This window comes from Dermacentor silvarum, chromosome 2 (assembly GCF_013339745.2).
Source record: "Dermacentor silvarum isolate Dsil-2018 chromosome 2, BIME_Dsil_1.4, whole genome shotgun sequence".
NCBI classification, from domain to species: domain Eukaryota; kingdom Metazoa; phylum Arthropoda; class Arachnida; order Ixodida; family Ixodidae; genus Dermacentor; species Dermacentor silvarum.
This window is the reverse complement of record NC_051155.1, coordinates 99,440,723-99,466,913: the sequence shown is the minus strand read 5'-3', so window position 1 is coordinate 99,466,913 and position 26,191 is coordinate 99,440,723. Positions and strand designations below refer to the sequence as shown.

Below are 26,191 nucleotides of genomic sequence, written 5' to 3'. Positions count from 1 at the left end.
TCACAGCTTCGCTAGCTTCCATCTTCACAGCAGTGGAAGGGCTCTGAATTTTTTATTCTTCTGTAAATTTCTCACGATCAGGGTCCCTGTGAGTAATTGTCAAATAGTCGGGTACAACTTAGAAGGCAGCGGCATTTACCTCCTCAAAGGCGGATGCGCACGAGCCTCCACCAATCTGCGCTCTCTCCAGACTGACGTCACGAGCCGGACGGCCGGTGACCCCGCCGACACAGAACATGGCAGTCCGCGCTTCGAAATCGGCCGAGTCACTTCAGCGGGACTAGTTCATTAGTCGCGGAGGCAATCGGCTGCCGCGCTTCGGTAGTCTGGGAGGGGCCTTTCGTGCCTTCTTAAGTTGTACCCGGCAATAGATAAACGTACTCTTGTATGCATATTCTAGAGGCTGACGGTCAATCGTGGATTCTCGTTTTCTTGCGAGGCTATTGAACATTATATTTGTCTTCCGCACATTCTTCAACACTATACACTTTGTCGGCTAAGGTCCTCAACTGTTTGTCGCAGATCCTCTACTGCGTTGCAGAACGAGACAATGTCACCTGCAAAGCATAGGTTGGTTATATGTTTGCCGTTAATCCTCATTCCCAATCCTTCCTACCTGAACTAGCTTGAATGCTTCTTCCGAGCATGCAGTCAGTGCCGTCGAAGAGATTGTGTCTCCTTGCCTGATCCACTTCCTGATCGCTGTTCTTCTGCTGTTATTGTGCAAAGTTACGTAAACTAAAACTTAAGCTACTTAACACGGTGCATCTCGCCGCATTCTCCCGTCATTTTAACTAATCTGGCACTGCGCCGTCGCTTTTGGCACAGCGTGCAGTGACGGGCGAAAAGCAGCAAGATGCCATCCCACTGCGCTCGTGCAATAATTGTACACGTACGCAAAAGCGGACAATGGATTGGTGTACGCGATGCACCAAACTTTTCACTCGTCGGCTGATGTAATATGGTTTTTAGCACAGTATGGCCGAACTCTCATTGACCACGCGCAGCGATCACGTCATTTCGGTGCGCCAGTTGTTTCCATATCTCATCGCAGATTTACACCTTTTCCGTGCAAGAGACGATTACAAACGTTAATTCACTGCAATCTCAGCGAAGACATGCGGCGAATTTGCCCTTGCGGACATGTTCCTTTGCATGAAATATGAATGGGTGCGCGTCAGCAACGTTTAGATATCCACGAATAAGTACACACAGGCACAAAGAATCATCCTCTTGTTCTTGCTTAAACTCTCTTTATAACTCCGCATCAACAGTAAGTACGCTTCCTTAAACCATTTTAATTTTTTTTTATCACAATAGCAGTTTCTCGCAGTGTAAGGGCGTGCAATTGTCGAGTTTCATAAATAACCCATTCTTTCTGCAATGTTTTCTGCAAGGTTTGGCGGAAAGCGAGCTCATACCTTTTGTCACGAATGGTCTCATGAAACGAATAGAAGCACACAGGCAATTCATTTATTCTTTTTTTTTTTCAATTTCAACCGACTTCTAGCAGTCTTTTTTCGCGTAATTCTTCGGAAACGAGGACACGTTGCATATTTGATGGACACAGCGTGACAATGCAAAGTATACGTATTACGTAGCATATTTGATGGACACATTGTGACAATGCAAAGTATACGTATAATTATTCCTTTTCACGGATTTTATCAGCTAACATGTGACCTGTGGAACCAGTCACTTCACAATTAAGCCTGTAGGGATGGGATAGTGTAACAGATTATACGCCAGTTATATTCCGTCGCACTCTTCGACGGTAGTCCGAACGCCTCTCCGCCCATGTTATCACCGGAACCGGCCGGCTCTGTACGGGCAATAATAAAACATGAATAGAATCCAGCAAAATGACCCCGTACATTACACCGGGCGTGGATTCTGACGGGATGCTCTCGCACGATGTTACTGAGCTGCAAGTTCTTCAGAGCTATACTTTGTGTCAGTTTTGTGGGCAGATTGGTAACAGCAATGAGAAAGAAATACAGTGATCAGTCCTCATATGCTGCGCAAGTTGATCTTTGCGAAATTAACGAGAAGTCCTAAATCTGGCCTATTTCTCTACCGCCACGTTGTACATTGAGCGCCACCAGGAAAAAAAGTTGGGATGAATAAATAGGGAGAGAAGGAGGGTGGGTGAGGCCGTCCCGTTATTAAAATATTGAGTGGAGGTGCAGTCTTTTTGATATTACGGGGAAAAAAAGAAACAAGGTCGAGCGAATGACTGTGAAAGAATTATCGTCCTCAAAGGAAGATCTACGGGAACAGACCTTAATTCAGTATTTATAACGAACACGTACGCCATTGCTCATTGCTTATTTCGTTGTGCACAAACTTCGTGGAGTCTTCTCATTTGGAGCGCAGAAAATGTAGAAAGTAAACTGGAGTACAGGTTCAGCGGCACCTGGCATGAAAATGTCACCATCGGATCAGGCACTCACATATTCAAATAAATATTGCAAACGAATCGGAGCGCTCGTGTGGTGCATTTCTGACACCATGAATACTTGATTTTGCGGAAATTCCCTTTCCGAGTTACATAAACAGAGAGATTTTAGCGAAAGTAAGCAGTCAGTTGGACTATGTACACACCCGTGCAGGAACATCGGGCCACGAACTTGACGTTGACAACTTTGTTATCTTCCAAGTGCTTCGACTTCTGATATTCTCATAGAAGGACAGCAACGACCTGTGCGCCTAAAGAACATGGTAAAAGTAAACCAACGTTGCCATTTTTTTTTAATTTTGATCTTTTGGGGCAGCACTATGTATCACCTCACCAACTACAATCTCACTCAACCACTAAAGAAAGGAGCACGTGTTTTCAACCCCTCTGCTTTATTGCACGGCTTACTCTATACCTTATCTCAAAAACCATAGATGGATCCAGCTTAACTATAAATAACGGGTGTCCTGAAGTGACGATTAATAGAAAACAAAAAACGCGAAAAGTGATCACCTAGCGTACTTTATGTGCGCTAATGTTCTGAATAAATTTTATATATTACTATTGAACTAACCGGCGATATCACTCGCGAACTTGCTTCTTCTCGGTTCTGTGCTATCTAATGTGTACGTGTACATATGAACACCAAAAAAATGTTGCCTGCTAAATGACCATACACATGTTTTCTGTACATCTTGAGTTGCAACATTAGAATCTCACCATTACTCTATAACTAGCAAACTTCGCGTTGGACAACATAGACGTGAGTTATCTTTGTCTCTAGTAGGAGCAAACAACTTAAATGTCTTCACTCGACATTTTGTGTATACTATATCGTGTCGCCACTGAATCACCGGGGTCATTACAAATACCAGAATAATGTTTGTCGCCGTAGTATTTGGTTTTAAGGACGATAATTCTTTCACAGTCATTTGCAACAAATAATTTGCTTCTTCCAATAAAAATACCTTCATTTGCGTCTTCTCTTGCACTCCTAGCAAGATAAACTTTCCGTCGTCGCCAACCACTCGAGATACCAGATGTAGATAACTGTCGACCAATCAGCGGCATTGATGGACATGGTTTTATAAACCAAGAAAGAGAACAAAACGAAAGCAAGAAGTAAGACAGATGGGTGAGCTATTTCATATTTTTGTTCGAGCAGCTTCGGTCGTGCCCGAAAAGAAGTATGTGTGTGTTTTTGGCGCGAATACATCGTTGCTACCGTGAGGTTGGCTAGCTGAAGCACATTATTAATGCAGTTTTCCTCTTTCTCCATGCGGCTCCATTGCGGATCAGTCTGTTCGCTTTTCGAATTTTTAGATGCGAACCTGTTAAGGGCTAGTTCTCCCAGGGTCGTGTCCGCGTGTAGAAAAAAAAACTATCATCATCAGCATTGGCTCGAGCGTCGTCGTCTTCTTCCGCAGCTGGCTCGTTGGCGCCGTGTGGTTGGATGCCGTGGCGAGCACGCGGCACGAGCGCGTGCTCGGCACACGCAGATCGCGACCGTGTACGACCAACCGGCGTGTACAATTATTTCGCCTCCATGTGCGTGGTGGTTTGGCTCCATGTGCGTGGCGGTTTCCCGCCAGTTGTGCCTCAGCACAGGTGTGAAAACGGATAATAACATGACTGATAGGTCATGACATCAATAACATCCCATGCTGGTCAGTTACGGCACGATTAACGATAATGAAATCACGTGTGGCGCATACCCGCATTGGATATGCGGGTATGAGCCAGGGACAAGAGAGAAAGAAAAAGGAAGGAAAGAAAGAAAGAGAGAAAGAAAGAAGGAAGGTGAGAAAGAAATCACGTGTGGCTGATACCGGCGTTTGATATGTGGGTATGGGCCGCCGAGAGCAGGATCAGGAGATATCTCACAGGATCCTGACGCTGCCGTGCAGTGTGCTGCGGCTATGAAAGGTGTGGCTCATACGCCAGCAAACGCACTACTTGGTCATCGCGCCGAACGAAAACAAGACGCCGGTGTCCTTGGCGTTTGACGAACATTCCGAAGACGCTCAGTATAGTTAATAATGGTAACATGTAAATTCACTATAGCAATATTCACTACAGCAGACCCACCTTAGTCACAGCTTCGCTGGCTTCCATCTTCACAGTCGTGGAAGGGCTCCGAATTTTATATATATATACATATTGGTTATAACGATAGTGAACAATGAATATTGATATCAGTGATGAATCTGGCTGAAACGGATATACGAACTATTTACGCATAGCGGCGCATTAACCGATCAGGCAAGCTGTGGTATGGTGTGCCTTCTTTGATGGCGCACACCCACTGCGGGGGATTGGCCAAGATTTGGATGGTATTAGGAAACCTTCGTTAATACTAAAATTGGTAATGCCAGGAGGAAATGAACAAAAAATAACATATTAAGAATTTAAGCTGTCCGCCACAACTTAGGCTTCGCCGCTTTTCTGTGCACGGGCGTTTTCCTCAAATCGCTCCACAACATAACGCTCGGGTTGTTAGAACGCTAACGGAGTAGCCTAATAGAACGGATTTACACGATACACGTGGACTATACATCAGTTTGTAACGGCCGGGTAGTTTCGACAGTGGTGATCTCGCACTTCACATCGCTCATCCCTCGTAAGACCCTGTAGGGATGGACCGTGGCGTAGAGAGAAATCTGTTTCTCGGACAGGCCGACGCGGCGAGACCACGGAAGAACGAGTGTTCCGGGGGGGAACCGAAGGTTCCGGTAGTGACTGTCGTAGTGGGTCTCTTGTAATGCCTGCGACGCTCTGAGTAGATCGTGGGCGGTCTGATGAGCCACCCGAGCACAAATAACGGGGTCGTCATGAGCGTATTCCGTGCTATATGGTGCGACATCGGATGTGCTGTCCTAATCGCTGTGGTAGGTGCGGAAACATAGAAGGCGATTCAGTCGCTCTGTCAGTCCGTTCGGTTGCGGGTGATAGGCCGTGGCGAGTTTGTGCTCTGTGAAGGCAGGAACGAAGGATGTCATCGACTACTTCCCGCAGCAAGCAGCGGCCATGATCCATAAGTAGTAGTATACGGGCCCCCGCCGTGGTGCAGTCACGTCGTTAAGTAGGAAGTTTGCGACGTCTGTAGCATAGCTCGTAGGTAGTTCACGCAGGCAGCATTGAAAATTTGCTATGCTTGGTTGCCTGTATAGGGCACAGCGATGGGAAGGTTAGCGCTGCCGTGAGAGGATCAATGAGATTTAACTGTCAGTTCAAAATTTTAAGCTTAGTTTTCTTTCAACCAAATTACATTTGAATGGTTTTAGTTTTCATGTTTCTCATATAATTGTTTTCATTTTCTTAAAATCATGCAGTCTCTACAATTTATATCTTTCAGATTCTAACTTAGTTTTTATAAAATTTGTCCCGTTATCTTGTACTTTGACCTACGCGGTTCCTGGCCAATCTCCCATAGGGTACGGGCCAGTATTTCCAACGATCTACATCGAGAATTCCAGTGTGGCCAATCCCCCTCGTAGTTATAAGCCATGTCTTGAAGGTACAACAACTATTGTTCAAGATCGCCGCCGCGTACGCCTTTTACCAAGTTAAACAATTTACCGTTTACTGTGTGTAATAAGTTACTGTGTAATAAGTTACTGTGTAATAGGTGTATACACAGTGCCAAGTCACACATGGACTAAGTAGGAGGCCGTAGTGGATAACATGGGAATTAATCTTTAACCACTGGCGCTCTTAAACGCGCAAGAGTACACCGGTACGGGGTCGCTTTTACATGCCACACTCGTAAAATTTTTTACACCTTTAAGGGTGCTTTCTTGTCACACAGGTAACACCATTTTCGTTAGGGCCTTAAAAATTTGGATAGAGGACGAAAACGGAGCTCTAACTAGACGTGCGATGACAAAAGGTGTAGTTGAAAACTATGTAATCATTCTGACAGCCTTGTGCGTACAGAAGTACACGGCAGGAGAATTTCACAAGGATAGATATGAAACTTTCTTTAATTAACTTTTTATGTCCCCTGTCGCAGCTGTCATAATGTTTCACTTGCAAGAAAATGTCGGCAGACAAAATGCCATCATTGGTTCCTACCAACAATTTGATCTTACCCCTTAGACGTGAGGGTGTTAGCCATGCGACAACCGAACACCCTTGATACCCTCATAAAGGTGTAAAAATGTTTAGAGTGCATTCCTGTGTTAAATCACCAGGCGTTGAGTAGCCCTCAGTCGAACCCGCGACCTTGTGAAGAGCAGCTGAACGCCGTATACGCATCCAGCCGCCGCAGCCGGTGACGTCGATCTTATGCGCAACCGTTCGATCTCTGTCTGCGCATGTGGTTGCTGCGTTCGTACGCTCGTTGCCTGCTCTCTGCAGTCTGAACGCCAGCGGCGCGATCTCACGTTCTCTCTCGCATAGCTGACAGCACTGCACACTTGCATAAACGCACGAAGACACTTTCTTCTTATACGATTACTTTGGTGTCGATGTCGTGTTTCTAATGCAGCATTAACCAGTTTGTCCTGCTGTTCACAGATTTTTTTTTAAGAAGGAAAAAAAAAAAGACACGCTAAGGTTTCTTTGCATACATCGACCCCACGTCATCAGTTGAGCGTGTAAGTTTTATAAAACAAAATTGTTCTCCTAAAACGTTTACATCATGATCAGAAAAAAGCAAACTTGGAGGACGCTTAAGCTTCGCCTTTAAGAGTGAAACGCGATAGCATTCAAAGATCCATCGCTGCTTATCAGTCTATCCGGCAATTGCAGCTTACGTAACCGTAATGTAACAGCTTACGTGACCGTACAAAATTATGGGGTTTTTACGTGCCAAAACCACGATCTGACTATGAGGCACGCCGTAGTGGGGGACTCCGGAAATTGGGACCACCTGGTGTTCTTTAACGTGCACCTAAATATAAGTACACGGGTGTTTTCGCATTTCGCCCCCATCGAAATGCGGCCGCCGTGGCCGGGATTCGATCCCGCGACCTTCTGCTCAGCAGCCCAACACCATAGCCACTGCGCAACCATGGCTGGTATAGCTAACGTAACCGTAATGCACGAAAGCGAGCTTTCTGGTAGAAACGCGGCCTCTTGCGTGGGCTTATCCCCGAGGTGGTGCACAGGCGCGCCAAAAAACGATACATCATTTTCAGGTTTCTGTTATTGTTTCGCACTTTTAATATTTCAGTCTGAGAATATTTAACTTAAGGGCATGCGCTGTCGGTGTTTTGTTTCATGACATTTGTTTGTGGGCTGTCATTCTCAAAATCCCGAGGAATAACTTTGTGAAATATGTAAGACAAGGTATATGCTCAACCTAAATGATAGAATGTTGTGGCAATTTAATCTGCATGTACCGCGCATGTAATATAGCAAGGCGGGGCATATACATATGCCTAAATATATACCGAAATTTTCGCTCGCGGACAACGACGCCGACACCAGATTTTATGCGGCACGGGGCCCTTAACGCTTTCGCATTAAAGAAAGATTACTCATTGAAAGCGCAATGAAAGCGCACAGGCACCGATGATCTATAAGGTTTTAATTTTATGACAGGTAGTCTACGTTCGCTCCAATCAAAGAATAAAATATCTCCTTAATATTTAGGAGGGGCGTTGTTTCTTTGAGAATCGAGTAAGTTATTTGATGCCTTGTCAAGGAATAAGGTTTAGAACCGTTGAAACTTGAATGCGCAGATTGCACGCTATATATTATGATCAGCAAAACGCTGACAAACCTCGCAGCGAGCTGATGCCGCCTATAAAACTGTGTGGTTAAAGAAAGCTTTCACGGCCTGCGGTATAAACGCGTAAATCCGATATACTCGGCAGAGTGTTTATGACCGTTATGCTCAACTTGGACAAAAGCGTCACGCTGTTCTGAACGCCACTTTCCCTCTGTTAACCCTCCTAATTCGGGCGGAAAAAAATAAAGCAATATTTGATGAGGCCTATCAAAAATATGATGGACTTACTTCGCTGAATTTAACAAGCTCATTGAAAAAACTTTAGTAGAAATTGTAAAAGAATAATCGCCGTGGTAGATATTGTAGATCAGGAAACATGGCGCATGTATGCGGATACATTCCGGATAGGTGTACACTGTAGCCGTCATTTAGCAACCGACAGTCGGCTGATGCCAACACAGGGCACGTCATATCGGATGCTGACGGGCGCGATTGATGGGCTAGTGGTCGTGTCGTCGATCGCCGGCTAAAATGTACCGCAGCTAAATCTATTCGTCGCCGGTCGTGTGGGGCAACACGGACAGCTGAACATTCCTGCAGCTCGTCAGTATCGTATCCCTAGACGTACTGCACTTACTTCATTCCGATGTTAGCGCCTTTGCACGTGATGCTGTAAAAGTGGTTCCATTTATTTATTTATTTATTTATTTATTTATTTATTTATTTATTTATTTATTTATTTATTTATTTATTTATTTATTTATTTATTTATTTATTTCGTTCTTTTCCCTTTTTTGATGTATCTTATTCCTCTGAACGATTTCTTTCATCACACATTGCGAGCACCGCTTCCTCACTTGTGCAGTGCGCTTCTCGGGAAGGCGTAAAATCAATGCCGAGATGAACCTCGCTTCTATCGCCAGGAATGTAGGGCAACGCGTTTTTATCAGCACTTTTCGTTAGAAAGGGCATTGTAACTCCGCCGACACACTTTCCTTGGAAAGTGAGGAAGACGGGCTGGAATGACCCGCGAGCAAGAGGAAAGAAAGGAAAAAAATAAGTTTAGGAAAAAAAAAACAATCGTCTTTCTAATCAGGGCGCCGCTTTGCGAGCGCAGTGGCGCGGCCTTTCTCTGGCGAAACTTTCCTCTTCCGTCGAAAAACTGGAACGCGGGCCCGCGGCCGCACATCTGTCTGGCTCCCGCGGCCGCATATCCTTGCTCCAGATCCTTCGCGGCCTTCGTCCCCCGCATCCCCGCTGCGACCTTCGCTTTCATTCGGGAAAGAAAGGGCCGTGGGAGCCTGCCTCGGAAGCCCAGGCTGCGCGCGACCCGGATCCCGGCGTCCCGCTTCTTCCATCGAGGCCGCCGCTTCGTTCCCTTCCAGCGCGGGAGAGCGAGCGAGCGGGAACCGCACGCGCACGGGCGCTTTCAAAACCAGCAGTGACGAAGAACAAGAGCGCAGCGGCCAGGGGGCATCGATCGCCGTCGCTCGCCGACGCACACTGCGCAGTCTCGCGAGGAACCGACGGGAAACAGCGCTTATGTAGCCTAGACGGCAGAGGGAGGCGGGGGAACAGAAAAGAGGGAACACGGGAAAAGCTTTCGGCGGAAGGAAGGGGGGGGGGGGGGGAGCGACTCGCCCCAGACGGGTCCGGTCCTCCCCCCTTCAATCGTCCTCGTCCCGTCGGTCGGCTCGCTCGCTCGCCAGCCAGCCAGCGTCTTCGTCGTTGGGGGGCGCTCACCCCCCCGGTGGAACACCAGTGGCACACCCGCCGCTCGCCGGACGGCGCGGAAGGGTGTTCTGCGCGCGCTTTTCTCGCGCTCGAAGCCGCCGCCGCCGTCGCCGCCGAGCCGTAGTACTACTATGCTCGCGTCGTCGACGCCGACGCGGACGGCAGCCGTGACGGCTTTTTACCCGGCCCGGCCTGCCAGCGCCACGGGTGTCGCGCCGTCCGCCAAGCCGACTGCCAAGGTAAACTTGATAATAATACTACGGGCCCTGCTTCCCCAACCACCACCAACGCGCGCGCCGGCCCGCTGTCGTGTCGTGAGCCGGCGCCTTTGTCCCGTATGGTTTCGCGTCCATCTTTTCTTTCCCTAACCAGCGCCAACTCGCGCGGCCGCCATGAAGCGCTGGTTAGCGCGGTCGGAAGGGCATGCCGGCCCGCGCGGGCAATGTCAGTGCGTGCGCCCTGCTTGTCGCGTTCCTGGGACACTCGGTTCACTTTGCCGGGCCGAATTAATGCCGCCGCAAGATGTGTGCGTTTTGCGTAGTCTCGGCGCAGTCCTTCTAGATGACTTGCTTAACGGCCGCCAAATGTGCGGAGGTCAATGTGTACGAGCCACGTTACTTACTCTTGACATGTGTCTGTCGTGTTGAAGTAAGTGTTGCCGATGGCGGGACAGGCACGAATTGACCGGTGCTGTGTTGACAAGAGCAGCTCTCCGTTTTACTGTTCCGGGCTTCAGTATAGTAGTCTCTTCGCAGACAAGCTGAGACAAGTTCTGGCATCAGCTTGCGTGATACTATCAACACGGCGTCATATGGACGCATTGAGATGTTTTTCGTGCTTTCATTCGGGCAACATTTTCGATGCTGTCAACGCATTTTTAGTACTCGAAAGCCATCCACCCATTGCGCATGTACGAGCGCAGTTGCATCGCAAAACGTCTTTGACAAGGGTGCGCGCAATTGCATGCGTCCTCGCATCAGTGCCGTTAGCTTCCTTTCTCTCACTGGACTTCGCTGTCACATTAGCTAACCTTGCAAAGCAGGATTCCTCGAAGCTCGTTGACGCCCAACGTACACGTATGAGAAATGGTCGCTGGCGCGGTATTGATCACACCCTGCTGCGAGCAAGATGGAGCGCCGAATTCACTGGGGACTGCAGATGGGGGACGGAGGAGGGGGAGAGAAAGCGGGGGGGGGGGGAGCGTCTAAGAGGTTTGTTAGAAGAGGAGGTGAAGTATGGAGGGCACAGAGGGGCGTTTGGGTGTTGAAATACTGGTGGTGGCGCGGTCCTCTGTCTACATTTCTCTTTCCGCATTCCTTCTTCCGGGGACAGTCTTATTGCACTGCGAGGTCAGTTTCGTTTACAAACACGACAACCGTCCCAAAGGCCGCTCTGCAATCCTTGCTAACTGCTGTGACTGCTGTCAGTCCCCAGTTTTACAACTATACCACGTAACATGCCTCGCAAAATTACGTCCGCGCGATATGAGCAGTTGTTACAATAGTACATGTGTCCGTGAGAGCTTTATCTTGCACGTAATGCTTACGTGCAAAGTTTATTTCTTTAATATTGGTACGTGTGGAAGGACACAGACGAAAGAGACTATTTACAGGCTATTTACACTGGAGCCAGACAGCCAGGCCCACACTCGCTCGCACCAAGAGCACGGACACACTTCCTCGTCTTTCTCGCGGCGGCTCGTCTCTTGGAACATCTTTCGATGATATCGTAATACTACACGCCCCCCCCCCCCCCCCCCCCCCGGCGGCAAAAGCGCCGTCACGGAGCTGTTAAATATCCAATGCGCTTGGAGAGTTGTAGGGTTTGAGTCGGGCGACGTGGACAATATCACTGGTGGTCACAGCGGAGGATGTAGTGGGCGTGGCTAGAACGATTTCGTAGGTGACATCGGTCACTTGGCGGAGCACGCGATATGGGCCTGTGTAACAGGAGAGCAGTTTTTCACAAAGGCCAACTTTACGCAATGGTGACCAAAGCAACACGAGGGTGCCGGGCGCGAAATGCACATCACGGTGACGGAGGTCGTAGCGTTGTTTCTGTTTTTCTTGAGACACTTGCAGACGAGCACGCGCAAGTTGGCGAGCATGGTCAGCACGGGCGATTGCATCACGGTCATAATCGCTAGTTGAAGCTGTGGTGGACGGAAGCACAGTGTCTAGTGGTAGCGTCGGTTCTCGGCCATACAAGGGGTAAAACGGGGAAAAGCCACCAGTTTCGAGACGGGAAGAGTTGTACGCAAAGGGAATGTAAGGTAGAGCCAGGTCCCAGTCACGGTGGTCGGCTGAAACTTAGTTCGCTAGCATGTCTGTAAGCGTGCGGTTCAGACGCTCACTGAGGCCGTTCGTTTGTGGGTGGTAGGAGGTGGTGGAGAAAGACGATGAAGTGTGTCTGTGCTCTTGGTGCGAGCGAGTGTGGGCCTGGCTGTCTGGCTCCAGTGTAAATAGCCTGTAAATAGTATCTTGAACATCTTTCGATGATATCGTAATATATGCCGAAGATATAGAGACAAGCAGACCCACTGTGCTAGGCCATCATGAGCTTCATTTTACATTTTTTCTACAGCTGTAACAGTTAAGGTTACATCAGGTGCTCTTAATGGTCTCTACTGCAGCTATTGTCACGTATCCTTGCCAGACCAACATACGCCCAGAAGGCGCTCTTGATCCCCACCGGTGCCGAGCTTGCAACCTGTGGGCCGTCGTGACATCGTCGTAACATCACCGTCGTGCACGCCGTCCTCGTTATAATTTTAGCGTCAGTTCTCAATCAAATGAATAACGAGCGCAACAGATAAACTATGGAATAATAACTGTCGCGTAGTGCCCCTATACGCCAGAAATGCACGCATCGTAACAAGCACTGGTCCTAAGCCAACATTTTCAACTCAGCTAGCGAAATCGGCAACGCGTTGCTGCGTTTTTCTGAGATGTCATGAGTTCATTTGGTATGCATAATTATACTTGCCAGTTCAGAGGGTGTCAGTCTATATTATCTAGCAGCATGTCCGCGCTCATGTTATTTGTAGATGAGTTTGATGTATACTACAATACTGGACAAAAACTGCGCTACTGAATGGTTCACAGACAAAGCGTTTCGGGTGTGTCGTCCCTTCATTGTTAGCCCTTGCCGACGTGGTGCGCTACATTTCGTCCCCATTTCACTGCCACTTACCAACAATTATCACATTGCCACCACTGTAGCAGTGTTGGTAACTCAGACAGAAATTCGCCAAATTTCATGAGTCTTTAGTCACCTTAACCGCAATTTTGCCGTTTTAAAGGCGAAGCATTTATTGGCGAAGATTTGCTACTTTAGCAGTATCTATCTATCTATCTATCTATCTATCTATCTATCTATCTATCTATCTATCTATCTATCTATCTATCTATCTAGCCGCCTACGTCTTTGTGCTCTCATGATCGTTTCGTTAACTTGGTATGTACCAAAACTGGCATACTATGACAAGAGTATATGACGAATGTAAATGACATGTCATGACATGTATATCATGACATGCGTATCATGTAGGTCATGAAACAGCCGCCTACGTCTTGGTGCTCTTATGGTCGTTTCGTTAACCTGATAGGCACCAAAATTGGCATAATATGACAGGAGTGTATGACGAACATAAGTGATAGGTCATGACATAAATGTCATGATATGCGTGTTATGTAGGTCACGACAATGACTCAGCGAAAAAAGATTAACACTCAGAAGCCACTGAAATGGGTTCTGACGTGGGTACTAAGTGAAGGAAACACTAAATGGTGTTGGTAGAAGTCAGTCATGAGCATGACTCAGCAACATGACAATGACTCAGCGAGAAAAGATTAACACTCAAAAACCACTGCAATGGGTTCGGACGTGCGTACTAAGTGAAAGAAACACTAAGAGATGATCGCAGAAATCAGTCATGAGCATGACTCAGCAAAAACGACAATGACTCAGCGAAAAAAGATTAACACTCACAAACCTTTGGAATAGGTCCGGACGTGGGCACTAAGTGAAGGAAACACGTAAGGATGATGGTAGAAGTCATAATCATGGGCATGACTCAGCAAAAATAAGAATGACTAAGCGAAAAAAAGATTAACACTCAAAAACCAATGGAATGGGTTTGGTGACGCTGGCAGTCACCGGAAGACAACCATTGTCGGAAGGTTCTATTTTGGCTTGACTACACAGCAGGAAAAAATAAATATTCACCGACGATTTGGGGAGTTTGCAGATGACATTGCCCTATTCAGCAACAACGGGGACGAATTACAACAAATGATTGAGGACCTTAACCGAGAAAGTGTAAGAGTGGGGTTGAAGAATAATATGCGGAAGACAAAGATCTTCAGTAGCCTGGCAAGGGAACAAGAATTCAGGATCGCCAGTCAGCCTCTAGAGTCTCTAAAGGAGTACGTTTATTTAGGTCAATTACTCACAGGGGACCCTGATGATGAGAAGGAAACCTACAGAATAATAAAATTGGGTTGGACTGCATACGGCAGGCATTGCCAAATACCGACTGGGAGCTTACCACTGTCGTTGAAAAGAAAAGTGTACAATCATTTCATTAAACCGGTGCTAACATATGGGGCAAAAATTTGGAGATTAACAAACACTCTCGAGAACGAGTTAAGGACCGCAAAAAGAGCGATGGAACGAAGCATGTTAGGCCTAACGTTGAGGGACAGGAAGAGAGCGGTGTGGATCAGAGAGAAAAAGGGGATAGCCGATATTCTAATTGACAATAAGAGGGGGAAAAAGGAGCTGTGCAAGCCATGTAATGCGTAGGGTGGATAACCGGTGGACCATTAGAGTTACAGAATGGATACCAAGAGAAGCGCAGTCGAGGACGGCATAAAACTAGGTGGGGTGATGAAATTAGGAAATTTGCAGGCGCAAGGTGGAATCAGCTAGCGCAAGACAGGGGTGATTGGAGATCACAGGGATCACTGCCTTCGTCCTGCAGTGGACATAAATATAGGCTGATGATGATACTCCCTAATGCGAAATTTGAGCGCACCTCTGTACGTGTTTTCATTTGGCGATATATTGAGGCATCGCACCTATCACCGCACCGACTGGAAGAGACGCGACGTGCGGCGCTACACTCTAGTATAGACCGGCCACACAGTTGCCGCTCCCCGGCAACTGCAGCTTATGCAACCGTAATCTTTATCGGGAAAGGCTTGTGGCGGACGCCATGCGAGAACGCGGCGTTCCTGGGTGCGACTGTTTTCACAACAAATCCGTGCAGGGGCGGGGCCTCGCCTCGATGACGTATCACCATTTTCTTTTTTTTTCCTCTCTGTTTGGCGGCGTTGGAACGGAGAACACGCTTGGCTGTTGGTGACTAGGCACAACTGCGGCTGCTGTTACGGGCTCGATGCTATTCCTAAATAAACGCATCACTGTTTTGATGATCCAAATATAATCTCACTATCAGGGAGGAAGCAGTCTACCTGACTAGAGCAGTATTCTTTTATTTGAGGTGTTGCTACGCTGCGCTCGGCAACACCCCAACGACCGGCGCTTCGCGTCGGCGCCCGGCACCGCGGTTTCTGCCGCGGCACCGGGGCACAACCGACCGCGCCGCCAAACAGGGAGGAAAAAAAGAAAATGGTGATGCGAAGAAAATGAAGTTTCTGCCGAGGCGAGATTCGAACCCGCGCACCCCCGGTCCCAAGGTGAACGTAGCAGTCACCAGGCCATACAGCCACGCTTTCGGAGCATGCATCCATGCGAACCACATGATTGGGTTCGAGCGTCGTCGTCTTCGTCGAAAAAAAAAGAAAATGGTGCTACGTCATCGAGGCGAGGCCCCGCCCCTGCACGAATTTGTTGTGAAAACAGTCGCACCCGAGCTTCCTGGTAATTTTCTTTTATTCCCGCGCTCGGCCAGCGCCGCGGATGCGTAGACGGCGCGCTCCTCTGGCGCCATCTTGTAGCGGTCGTTGTCTGCCTTGCGCGACACTGCGCTTTTCTTCTCACTATTTTCTTCTTTTCTTTTCTTTCATCTTTCGCTGTGCTCGTTCGCTCAACGTCGACGCTTGCCGAAGACTAGACTCGATACTTTAGGGAAACCATTATGTTGCGTGGCTGGTTATTGTATATTCTTGTGTTGTGATTATTGTATTACTGTATATTGTACGCACATGCATTTTTCGGGTCCTCATAACCTTTGGTCATTCATTTTTGGGTCCTTTCTTTTTTTTCCGTGCAGAGTAGCAGGCCAGAGCATACTAGCTCAGGCCTTTTTCTATAACAAACTCTTCTCTCCTCTCTCGAGTTTAACGAAGTAAAACGAAGAGTGTGTAATCGTTTGCGTTCCTTCTTCCGTGCGCAGAGCCACCTGGGCGCGCCCGTGGGTGGCGGCGGCGGCGGGCGCATGGTAGGCCCACCGATGTACCAGCCACCGGCGAGCGTGTACGACGAGGACCCGGGCATCATGTCCGAGGTGGAGACCTCGGCCACGGGCCTGCGCCGGGCCACCAAGGCCCGCGCCAGCCTGCCCGTCGTCCGTACGCCGTCCAAGACACAGGAGCGGCCACTCGGTAATAATGGCGCCCCCCTTGTTGCATATAGAGTCCACTGGTGATATAAACGTGCTCATACTTCCTTGTATATGAAAGACCATATAACATGAAATGCCAAACTGGCATTCCGTTGATGACGATTGTCCTACCCAACGTCAATTCGATCCTGACTATACAATTACGGCAAATAATTTTTTTCGGCTCTCCAATAGTCCCCACGGATCAGCGATGTCGTCCACGAAGGCGCAAATAACGCTCGATTTTAGAATTCACGATTTATACACCTTGCAGCAATACAGCAAGTGAGGCGAGTTGATTTCCGTTCATTACGCATGTAAAGAGCACAAAAGGGGTAGGGGAACATGAGTGAAGACAGGGCGAACACTGTTTTTTGTGCACTTTACATTCATTATACGCCTTGCTCTAGCTCTGCCTACATTGCATGGCGAAGGCGCTGTGGAAACACAGCTGAATGTCATAAGATATTCGCATGGGTTATTTTGTATAAAATACTCGACAGGGAACGGTTTTGAGCATGTTTTGGAGTAAGGATTAACGAGGGGCATATATACTCTGCTGCAATGCAGCAACACTGCAGATGACTTACCACAACAATTAAACATTTGAAGCGGCACAGTTATAAGAGTAGCCTAGGAACTTAATATGGAGAAATGTTATGTTCAATGGCCTGTCAAGGTAACAGTATTTCGTTAATCATAATAAGTCTCACTAAACTGAATGGCTGGTTACATCTGGGCAAAAACGTTGCGGGCGACCTGAACCCTGGGAATGTAACCTGCAGAAAATCATTAATTGGCTTGGAGTCGTTTGGAAGGTACTGCCCAGTCATTAACGGCAGCTTACCGTTATCCCTGGAGAGAAAAATGCACAGTCACGGTGTTATTCTAATACTAAAACATAGGAGAGCGGAATTAGATGGATTCTCTACAGAAATTTAGAGAGGAGCTAAGAAATCCAGATGGGGGCAGTGGAACGGGAAATAGCAGTATTTAATAAAATTGTTATTAAGGATATCAAACTCATGTATGAACTACATAGCAAACGGGGGTGTCTACTTCTATAGGTTAGGGCGCTGTGAAGTTGGGCCGATCATGTAATGCATGGAGCTGATAATCGGTGTTCCATTGTTGATAGCAGAAGCGGTGTGCAGGTAAAAGAAACGCACTCAAGGGCAGTGTGAAACTAGATCAAGTGACGACATTATATAGGATATCTGCGAGGCTAGTGTCGAGTCGGCCGATGCAGAACAACTGGCAGCTGTTGTTGCAGGACTGCCGGAATGTCCTTCGTCATGCAGCGGACTAAATAGGCGGAAGATGAGGATTATGACGATGATTAAGCGCAAGTTAACAAGCCGAGGTACAGGTTACCGCTATTCTCGAAAAGGGTGCTATCATTGTATTCTACCGGTACTTGCGTATGGGGCGGAAGCTTTTAGGTTAGCCAAAAAAACCTGAGAAGGAGATGTGGACAGCGTAACGGTCGACGAAATGAGAAATGATGGGCGTAAGGTTAAGACAGGTGCGTAACCGGGCTAGTTGATAATTCATCGTGCGAAACAGCGCGCCAAGGGACGGAGGTCAGAAACGAGAAACGCACACAAGCGTCTATAATTATTTCCTGCGCTGTTCCACGACACTTCAATGTTATGTTGAATTCCAATGGCGGAGCCGGAGCAGCCAACGGACTCCACGAGCGAGCACTCGACTCTGGCGCAGAGCAACGCCTCCAAATCCGCGAGTGGAACACAACCTGCGCCGCCGGAGCAAGGCGGAAGCGGAAGTTCTCTCATTCGGGCTCCAAGTTACCCAGGATACCTTGCGTGTTGTCATTCCCTTCCGCTGTCTGTTCACAGCACCTCCGCACCGGTCACTTGTCTATTCAGCGCCGTTCACCTGCTGTTTAAAAGTGCGGAATGGATATCTCGCCAAGCGCGCAGCAGATTTTGTCTGCTATGGTGAGCACACAGTATGCGGACAAACATGGTAGGCGTCTAGCCGACTACTTTAGGCCTCATCGCGGGAATGCGGAACATCCTATCAAATTCCCGCTCGTAAGTGGCAGTTTCAGCGTCGCCGTTACTCTCCGAGAAATCGCTCGTGTCTGAACTTGAGCTTTCCAACTCGGAGCTGTCGCTGTAGAGTAGCAGAAGCAATGCCGCACGCTTTGCCGAACTATCCGAGTCGCGAGTCGCGACCGGTGGCGCCCCCCAGCAGACAAACGTTGTAAAGGAAATGCGTCACGCAGAGTTCCGGTCCACTCCGCCTATTTTGGCGGAGCATCTTTTCCTGCTCCACCGAGTGACTCCCGCTCTGAATCCACTCCGACTCTCTCATTGGAACACTCTACTCCCGCCCTCACTCTGTCATTGGAACAAACTTGCTCCGAAACGAGCAGAAAAACTTGCTCTGACTCCGCCATCGGAATTCAACATTAGTGTAAGGACAACACAAATAGAGAACACATGAACACCTATATATATATATATATATATATATATATATATATATATATATATCGCAGTATGGCGCAATCGTAAGTTACACAAAAGAAAGCAAAGGAAAAAATACAGGAAGGGCTATGCGTGAGCGCTACACTTTGTTTTTCTCTGTGCAATGCAGCTTACCGTTTTTGCGTTCAGTAACAATCTATCCCAAATATCTGCACTACTCAAACACAGGTAATAACGCGTAAACGTAGTGGTGTGCAAGCTTTATATGTTGTAAGAGCGCCATTACCTTTGACCCGTAAACAGTCAGTGTTTCTGACACGAATGATAAGGTAACACGAGAAACTAAAAAATGGCTTCCGAAAATGATCATGGATAGCGTGCAGTTGGGGCGTATGCAAATGGCCCGAGTTTCACCAACTTCTACGTATCTTGCTAAGCAGTAAATACCGCTAACGTAAGATTGAGAAGTGAGAAAAAAAAGTATTCTGTGGTATACTCGAGGGATAGCTTATGTCAGCATGCATCAAATAATCGCCAGCAAAAATGCCGCTCACCTTGATGCAGCTCATCATCTCTTACCTTTGAGAAAAGGAGGGGAAAAAAAGGTTGAAAAAGAAATTCTCAGAACGCTGCGTGCGTCGTTCGTTATCGCTATAAGCGCTAAATGATGTCGTCGGTAATTAGCGCTCATTAACCTTCGATTACGGACGGAAATTTTCCGCGAAAGCAGTCGGGTGCAATAACAGCGCTAGCGCCGACGTATTAGAAGACCCAAAATTCGAAATATATGACTTGCTCTGCAGTAGAACGATAACTTTTTGAATTTATCTGTTCTCAGAATCTTCGCGGTATAACATCTTAAAACGCTGTGATAATCACGAAAACGACCAAAAAGCACGCACTCACGCACAAGCAAACGAAATTTGCTAATTCTTTGCCGACATTTTCATAATAATATCCTAGACCTGTTGGAACTCAAGCAATTCAGCGTTTACGCCATTATCGAATCAACTACAGAAATTAGTTCACAAGCAACAGGCGTTTGCTAATTAACGGGCGATCTTGTGCACAGGGAGGCCTACGATGCGCCATTGAGAAATGTAGCGCTATATTTGTATATAAAGCCGATAATTTGTTTTGCTTTTACGCTTAGAAGAAAATACGCTACATGAGTAAGATTCTTACACAAGAGAATACTATAGCAACTATCACTAAGTGAAGCTATGACTTACATATTTGTGAAAATCGCTGTTTGAAAACAGATAAGGCGTTCGCTCTCTTTTTTGGTGATACGTGAACATTCCGCCCATTTAACGCGATAGGCCCCGTGCGGCAGAAAATCCGGCGTCCGCGTCGGTGTCGGCGTAGGCGTCTCGCCGGCGTCTGCGGCTAAGAAAAACATCCCGAACCACCCTGACCACGCAGGCCCTCCGCGTGGCGCAGAGGCGCCTAGTGAACTAATTGAATTCCTCAAAGTAAAAATGGTCAGAAAAATCATAAAGTACGACTTAACCACAACCTACATACATAATAGCGTCATATTGTAATTTGAATGTGCGAGAAAACAATCCTGTTACGAGGAAACTCACACACAAACCCCTTTTCCAGCATTTCTACCATTCCAACAGCGGCGCGCTCGGGTAGGTTACTTTCGAAAATCATATCCAGATGGCGCTCGCCTCCTCGGCAGCGTAAAACGGCAGTGGTGTTGGAGAAAAGAAGTGGAGAAAAAAAGAAAGCTGCAGTTGCCGACAAGCCTGACAAGCATTCAGGGATCTTTGAATGCTATCGCGTTCCACTCTTAAAGGCGAAGCGTCCTTCAAATTTTTAAAAGCCTTATCGCGCCAACTGCAGTGGTCTCTAATTACAGAATGTTCGGGGTTTCCCCTACGGCTAACGAGACGGGAGAACAGGCTGCAGTGGTCTTAAGTATCGCGTATTGTCCGGGCAAGTTGAAAGAATACAGTGGAAGTAGTTGAAAGTTGGACGTCGACTATAAAAAATTATAAATAAAAAATTTTAAAAATGGTTTAGCGTCAAACTTTCAACTATATACTTACAATGTCTGCTCCCGACCAGACGGGTTTACGCCGAACTCCTGATTTCATAAGAATACAGTACAAACACTGCTTCCACATACACTGTCTATAAGGGACGAACCCCAGTGGCACACTTATATTCTACCTTATTCCGGAGTACGTATGCTAAAATTAGAACAATTGATTTAAAGAAGGTTAGCACGAGCCCTGCGCAAGGATGAGATACAAAAAAAAAAAAAAAGACTGCTTCTCTCTATACACTACACTGTCTCTATCTATGATTATTGAACCAAGCGCCACAGTTACGTACTACATGTTGAATTCGCTGCTTCTCTCGGAATGGCCGCCGATTTCGAGCAGAGTCTGTCTGAGAATTCTTCGGACACATTCGAAATCGCTAGCGTAGTTCTTACGTATCTTAACGCCCACGTCGTTAAATGATTCCCTGGTTATTGATAGGTCTCTAGTGATAGCGTGTAGGTTTCCAGTGATGGCCGCAATTAGTGCGCTTTAACGACGCAGTCCTAGGGCTCAAATATGTTTTTCATCTGTATCATTTGTCTCCGTTTTTCGCAAACGATGCTCACCCTAAACTGTGTCAAGATAATTGGATTTCACATTTTCTAGATGTGGCACTTTCCACTGCCAGCTCAGATTCTCGATGCATCGGAAAGAATAGCGCTATACAAAAGTCGAACGGACGTAGCCTATAAAGCACATTTAGTCAGACGGATACGCGGAAAAGCAGCTCAAGGCTGGTCCACGTGAGCTTTGCAGTGTAGTACAGCGGTTAGACGTGTTTTCCCCGCCCGCTTATCAAGCGGCGACCCCGCCGATTCATCCGCTGCACGTAACTAAAGCGTGAGAGAGCGTACACGTCAAGTGTAGGCCATTGATTACGTGTCAATATTTACCACGCCAAAGAGCGGTCTCAGCAGACCCGCAAAATAAGTTGGCAGTGCAGTCAGACGCATCGGCGATGCGTGTGCCGTGCTACAGCTGTTTCGCGAAGCTTGTCCGTTAATTAGAGCGGCTCTTCCCGCTGTAGCAGCGGCTGCTACGTCCTAAAAAAAGCTGGAAGGTTGGTCTCTCATTTTGAGCGAATGACTTCGTGTGACGTGTTTAAGTGGCACTTTAGATTATTCTTGTACTTCTCACTCGGCCCATGTCCACCCCTCTGATGGCGTGCGCTCACTTTCCTCGTGGTTTGAGTACGTAACTGTGCTTCTCCCCTAGAGAAATAAACACGGTCCATCAAAAAATGCAAAAACTGTGTAAAGTGTAGAAGTTAAATACGGGACTATCGTTTATTCCCGTATCACTACTTGTTGCTGGGCTAAATGGTTCATATATTGTTATCGTGTAATAAGCCGCGCAACAATATGAAATATTAGTATCAACAGACCAGCCTTGAACGCTTTTTTTCTGTCCAGTTCTTACCTCACATTGTTTCGCGTCCTATTTCACGATAACGTTTATACCAGCTAATGCATTTGCCAGCACTACACCTCTGATGTTAAAGCGTACAGCTACGTTCTTTCGCACACCGTGGTGTCAGAAGCTGCCGCATTCGGCAGCTATAGTCATTCGTGTTGAATGACGAATGTATGGCGAAAGGTGAGCATCAGAAATGGTCTGCAATGATTGTATACCACGCCTGCGGTGACGTTGAGAGAAACGATTAAATGTAGCAAAGCCAGCCAGACGAATATGTGGTTTGCTACTCTACACGGGGCGCCGCGAAAGGTGGGGGAGGGAAGGGGTGGAGTTAGTGACAAGGATAAATCGAGATAAAGAGAGTGAGAGAGTGAACACTGTAAACACAACACGACTGGTGCAGAGTTCACGTCGTAGACTTGATTTCACGTCGTAGACGTAGTAAAAACGTCCAACCACAATGGGCCGTATAAGTATTATTGCGTGAATCAATCATTTCTCTGGAAGGCTGTTAAAGGTCGTACACTTGCAAAAGTGCCAGAAACTAACATAAGGTTAGTCACTCCCTGTCACATATGTTGTTAAGTTCTTAGTAATGCAGAGCTACTGAGGGGAAATTTTAGTTGAGCAACCTGGCCGGCAAGCTCGTCACATAAGCGGAGATCGATCTCGGTAAAGCTTGGTAGCTTGTCTGCTGCGCAGTTGTTGATCACAAGATTACCGGATCATGCGTATTGACCCTTTTCGCGGAGCAGTTTGCTCTAGAAGAACGAGATGGCGCTTTCGGCGGCGCGCCATACGTTGCCTCAGCAAATGCCCACGAATACGAAACCACTACCGCTAATTCTGCCCTGCTACTGTGCAATCAGCTGTCGAAATGCAAGTGGGTGTTCGCTAATGCACTGCCCAATTCATGTTTCAAAATGTGTAACGATAAAGGGAAGACGTGTGCGGTAGTTCTCTGGAAAAATAGTGATTCGCATATTAAGGAATGGAATCAACCTGTGTCGCCGCTGCTACATAAGGACTGCCCGTGTTGTCGGCTCTTCGCGATGCACGGCTTTCCTTGAGGATAAAAATGGATAATTCATCCACCAGCGCTGTATAGCTAACCTCCAAAGAAAGGACTTCAACACCGCAACGTCGGCACTTAAGAGTGAGTACCGCTCGTTACAAAAGGAAGTAACGCCACTTACTGGCATAGTAAGTTTCTCGCACGTTATTTACACACATCTACCCCTACTCGCACACAAACTTATACGCACCCTATCGCCAACGTATCAATAATAAGTGAATGTGCGCACACTTGAATCAATGTGCTGAAGCGTGAGTGACGGCGACTACACCAAGACACGAACGTTGGAAGCTGAACGTTTCGTGACGGTCCACAGAGTAAGCGACGGACTAGCGATAATACGTCTTTGCTACAAGCTACCACAAAGTACAGAACATTTACATTCCAAGCTTTGTGCGCCGCAAGAACAAATCTATCGCAGCAGAGCACACTGGCGAGCGCGATTAGGCTGAAAATGAACAATCAGATAGTAGCCTCACCGAGGAACCGAGGAACTTAGCATTACTGAGTCAGAAACATGACAAGCCGCTGCTTCAAAATGTTTGCCAAATAAAGTACGAGAACAGTGATCCTGATTTAATTCATAAGCGGGAAGTTTGGACAGCTTGGAATACATTTCTAGCCTTGCTTTTTGTACAAGCACCGTATACGCTGCTCGCGCCGTTTGGACAAGGCGTAATGAGCTCTGAAAGCACTCACTTACATGTCCTCTAAAGCTGTGGCCAAAGCTTCGTGTCGTCCACACAATCACCGTCTACGATATGCATCGAAACAGAGGTTTGCTGCGCCGCACCGGCGTCACGCGCTTGCATTTTAAACACGGAGGCAACGGCGGCAAGCAATAGATGCATCTCCACGTGATCCAACATGGCAGCGCCCACGGGAGCGCCGGGAAAAGGGTCAATGAGTACGCGAAACACGGCAACGTCATCGTACGTCAATACAGCAACAACCAGCAAGGCAGGAATGCAACATGGCTATAGACAATGTGAGTCTCGCCGTTTGACTTTTATCATCAGCCGTCCGTTTCATAAGACAACAAGTGAAACAGTGAGCTCATCAGTGTTTGGCACATATACGAAGTCCTGAGTACCTGTTGAACCAGTTATCTACAGTTGTATCAAACAAAACTGCACGAGTAGTCTCAGCACCATCACAGAGATGCCATATCCTAGCAATATAACGCCAGAAAATTGCCATCGCGCGGAATAACTGACCACAGTTTGCACCGGTTAGACGCGCATACTATTATAACTAAGCATTCACATTTGTTATGGGTCTATCGAGCTTTAAAAAATTGATATAGACATAGTAAGAGTTGCAAAAATCAAATCGGAATTATTGCACGCTTTTACTTACTTTCTTTAAGAGTGAAGTTAAAAGCCTCGATCTTAAGCGCACAAAAATAATTATGGACAATTGACTCAAGGCGACTGTAATCATCTTGCCATGCGGGAGCGTATCTAACTCTTATTTGTAAGGGCAGGTAGCACTCTTTTCTAAACATATCCTGTTTCATTACTCCCGGTAAGGTCGCCGTGCGGAAAACATCCCAGGTTCAGTCGCCCACTCTATAGGGGACTAACATGCACATTAAGTATGGCAAGCGCGACATAATTAGAGCACCGATGAAGCTTTGGGATGCAATTCAATTTGGCGGCAGAGAATTTGCTCAACGACGTTCGCTAAACATGTGTTGGTTAAGGTGAAGAACCACTACAGCCCGTCCGGGATCGACTATGGATCCACCGTTTTTTTATTCAGCACAGGAAAACCATTTGTGTTTAAGTAGACAGCAGACGGTCCGTCGCAGCCCGTCTGCGAGTTTCTTTTATTGCCTCAGGTAACCGATAACACTCGTTCAGTAGGACGCTTTTCTTTTTTCTCGTGTTTCGTAAGGGAGCCTAACGTGGCTAAAACAGACAACTGACACTCGCCGTGGTTCGGGCGGAGCCGCTAATTAACTCGTCTAGCGTGCAAGGAAACAGTCGATTGGACACTACTTCGCGTGCGACCGACAATAGTGTACGAACGACAGCCTTTCGACCCCGGTCCCTATGCAGTGGTTGCCGTGACAAAAAGTACTTATCGCGACGTCTGTTCAAACACTGGCCCGCCACTCCGGCGCCAAGTAATGTTTTCGCTGGTTTTGGGCGCTTGCGTTGTGTACTTCAGAAAGCGGGAGTTGGTTACCTTTGCCCTGTTCTAAGCAGGTTAAGAGGATAGAGAGAAAAAAAATCAATTTATTGCACTTATGTAAACGTATTAAAAAAAAACAGCACATTCGAACACTTGGCTATCTCTGTTTGATTTTTTTTTCCGGTTAACTGCGTGTACAAAGCAGATTTTTCGTTTGTACCGTAAGTATTTCCACAAGCTTAGTGTAAATTCTCTCAGGGATTATTTTCGGTTCGCTTGTTTTTATACGCACTCTAAAATTGAGTTCACGTGCGTCGGCGCTACATGACTTAGCGCCTAAGCTTGAGCACTGCTTTTTGAGAGAAATCTTTTTTCTTCATAAGTACTGCATTGGATATGTTACGTCACATAAAGCGTGTGCCTTCTACATACCTATATTCAAGTAACACGCGCCAATTATATTTTGAACGCAATGGTGATGCAGTTTCCTTTCGTGGCCTCTGCAATGCTCCTCCTTAAACCGTTGACGAACGCGATCGAACTGAATATTAAGCCCAGAGTGAAATGCTAGGGTCGGTGCGAGGACATAGGTGAATTTCGGGGATGAT

General features: G+C 47.1%; 1 protein-coding gene and 1 pseudogene across 13 annotated transcripts in view; both read left to right on the top strand.

Annotated features, from left to right (window-relative positions):
* LOC119441640 (coiled-coil domain-containing protein AGAP005037-like) overlaps positions 1 to 26,191 on the top strand; it is a 320,692-nt gene that overhangs the window by 148,657 nt on the left and 145,844 nt on the right. For 12 of the 13 annotated variants that reach the window (XM_049661483.1, XM_049661479.1, XM_049661480.1 and 9 more), the window contains one exon: positions 16,231 to 16,438. In XM_049661483.1, the coding sequence (XP_049517440.1) occupies positions 16,231 to 16,438 (208 nt within the window). Of the gene's footprint in view, positions 1 to 9,837; positions 10,109 to 16,230; positions 16,439 to 26,191 lie in introns of those variants that run through there. The other variant, XM_049661487.1, reaches the window with a different exon arrangement.
* Positions 21,074 to 21,184, top strand: LOC119443256 (U6 spliceosomal RNA; annotated as a pseudogene).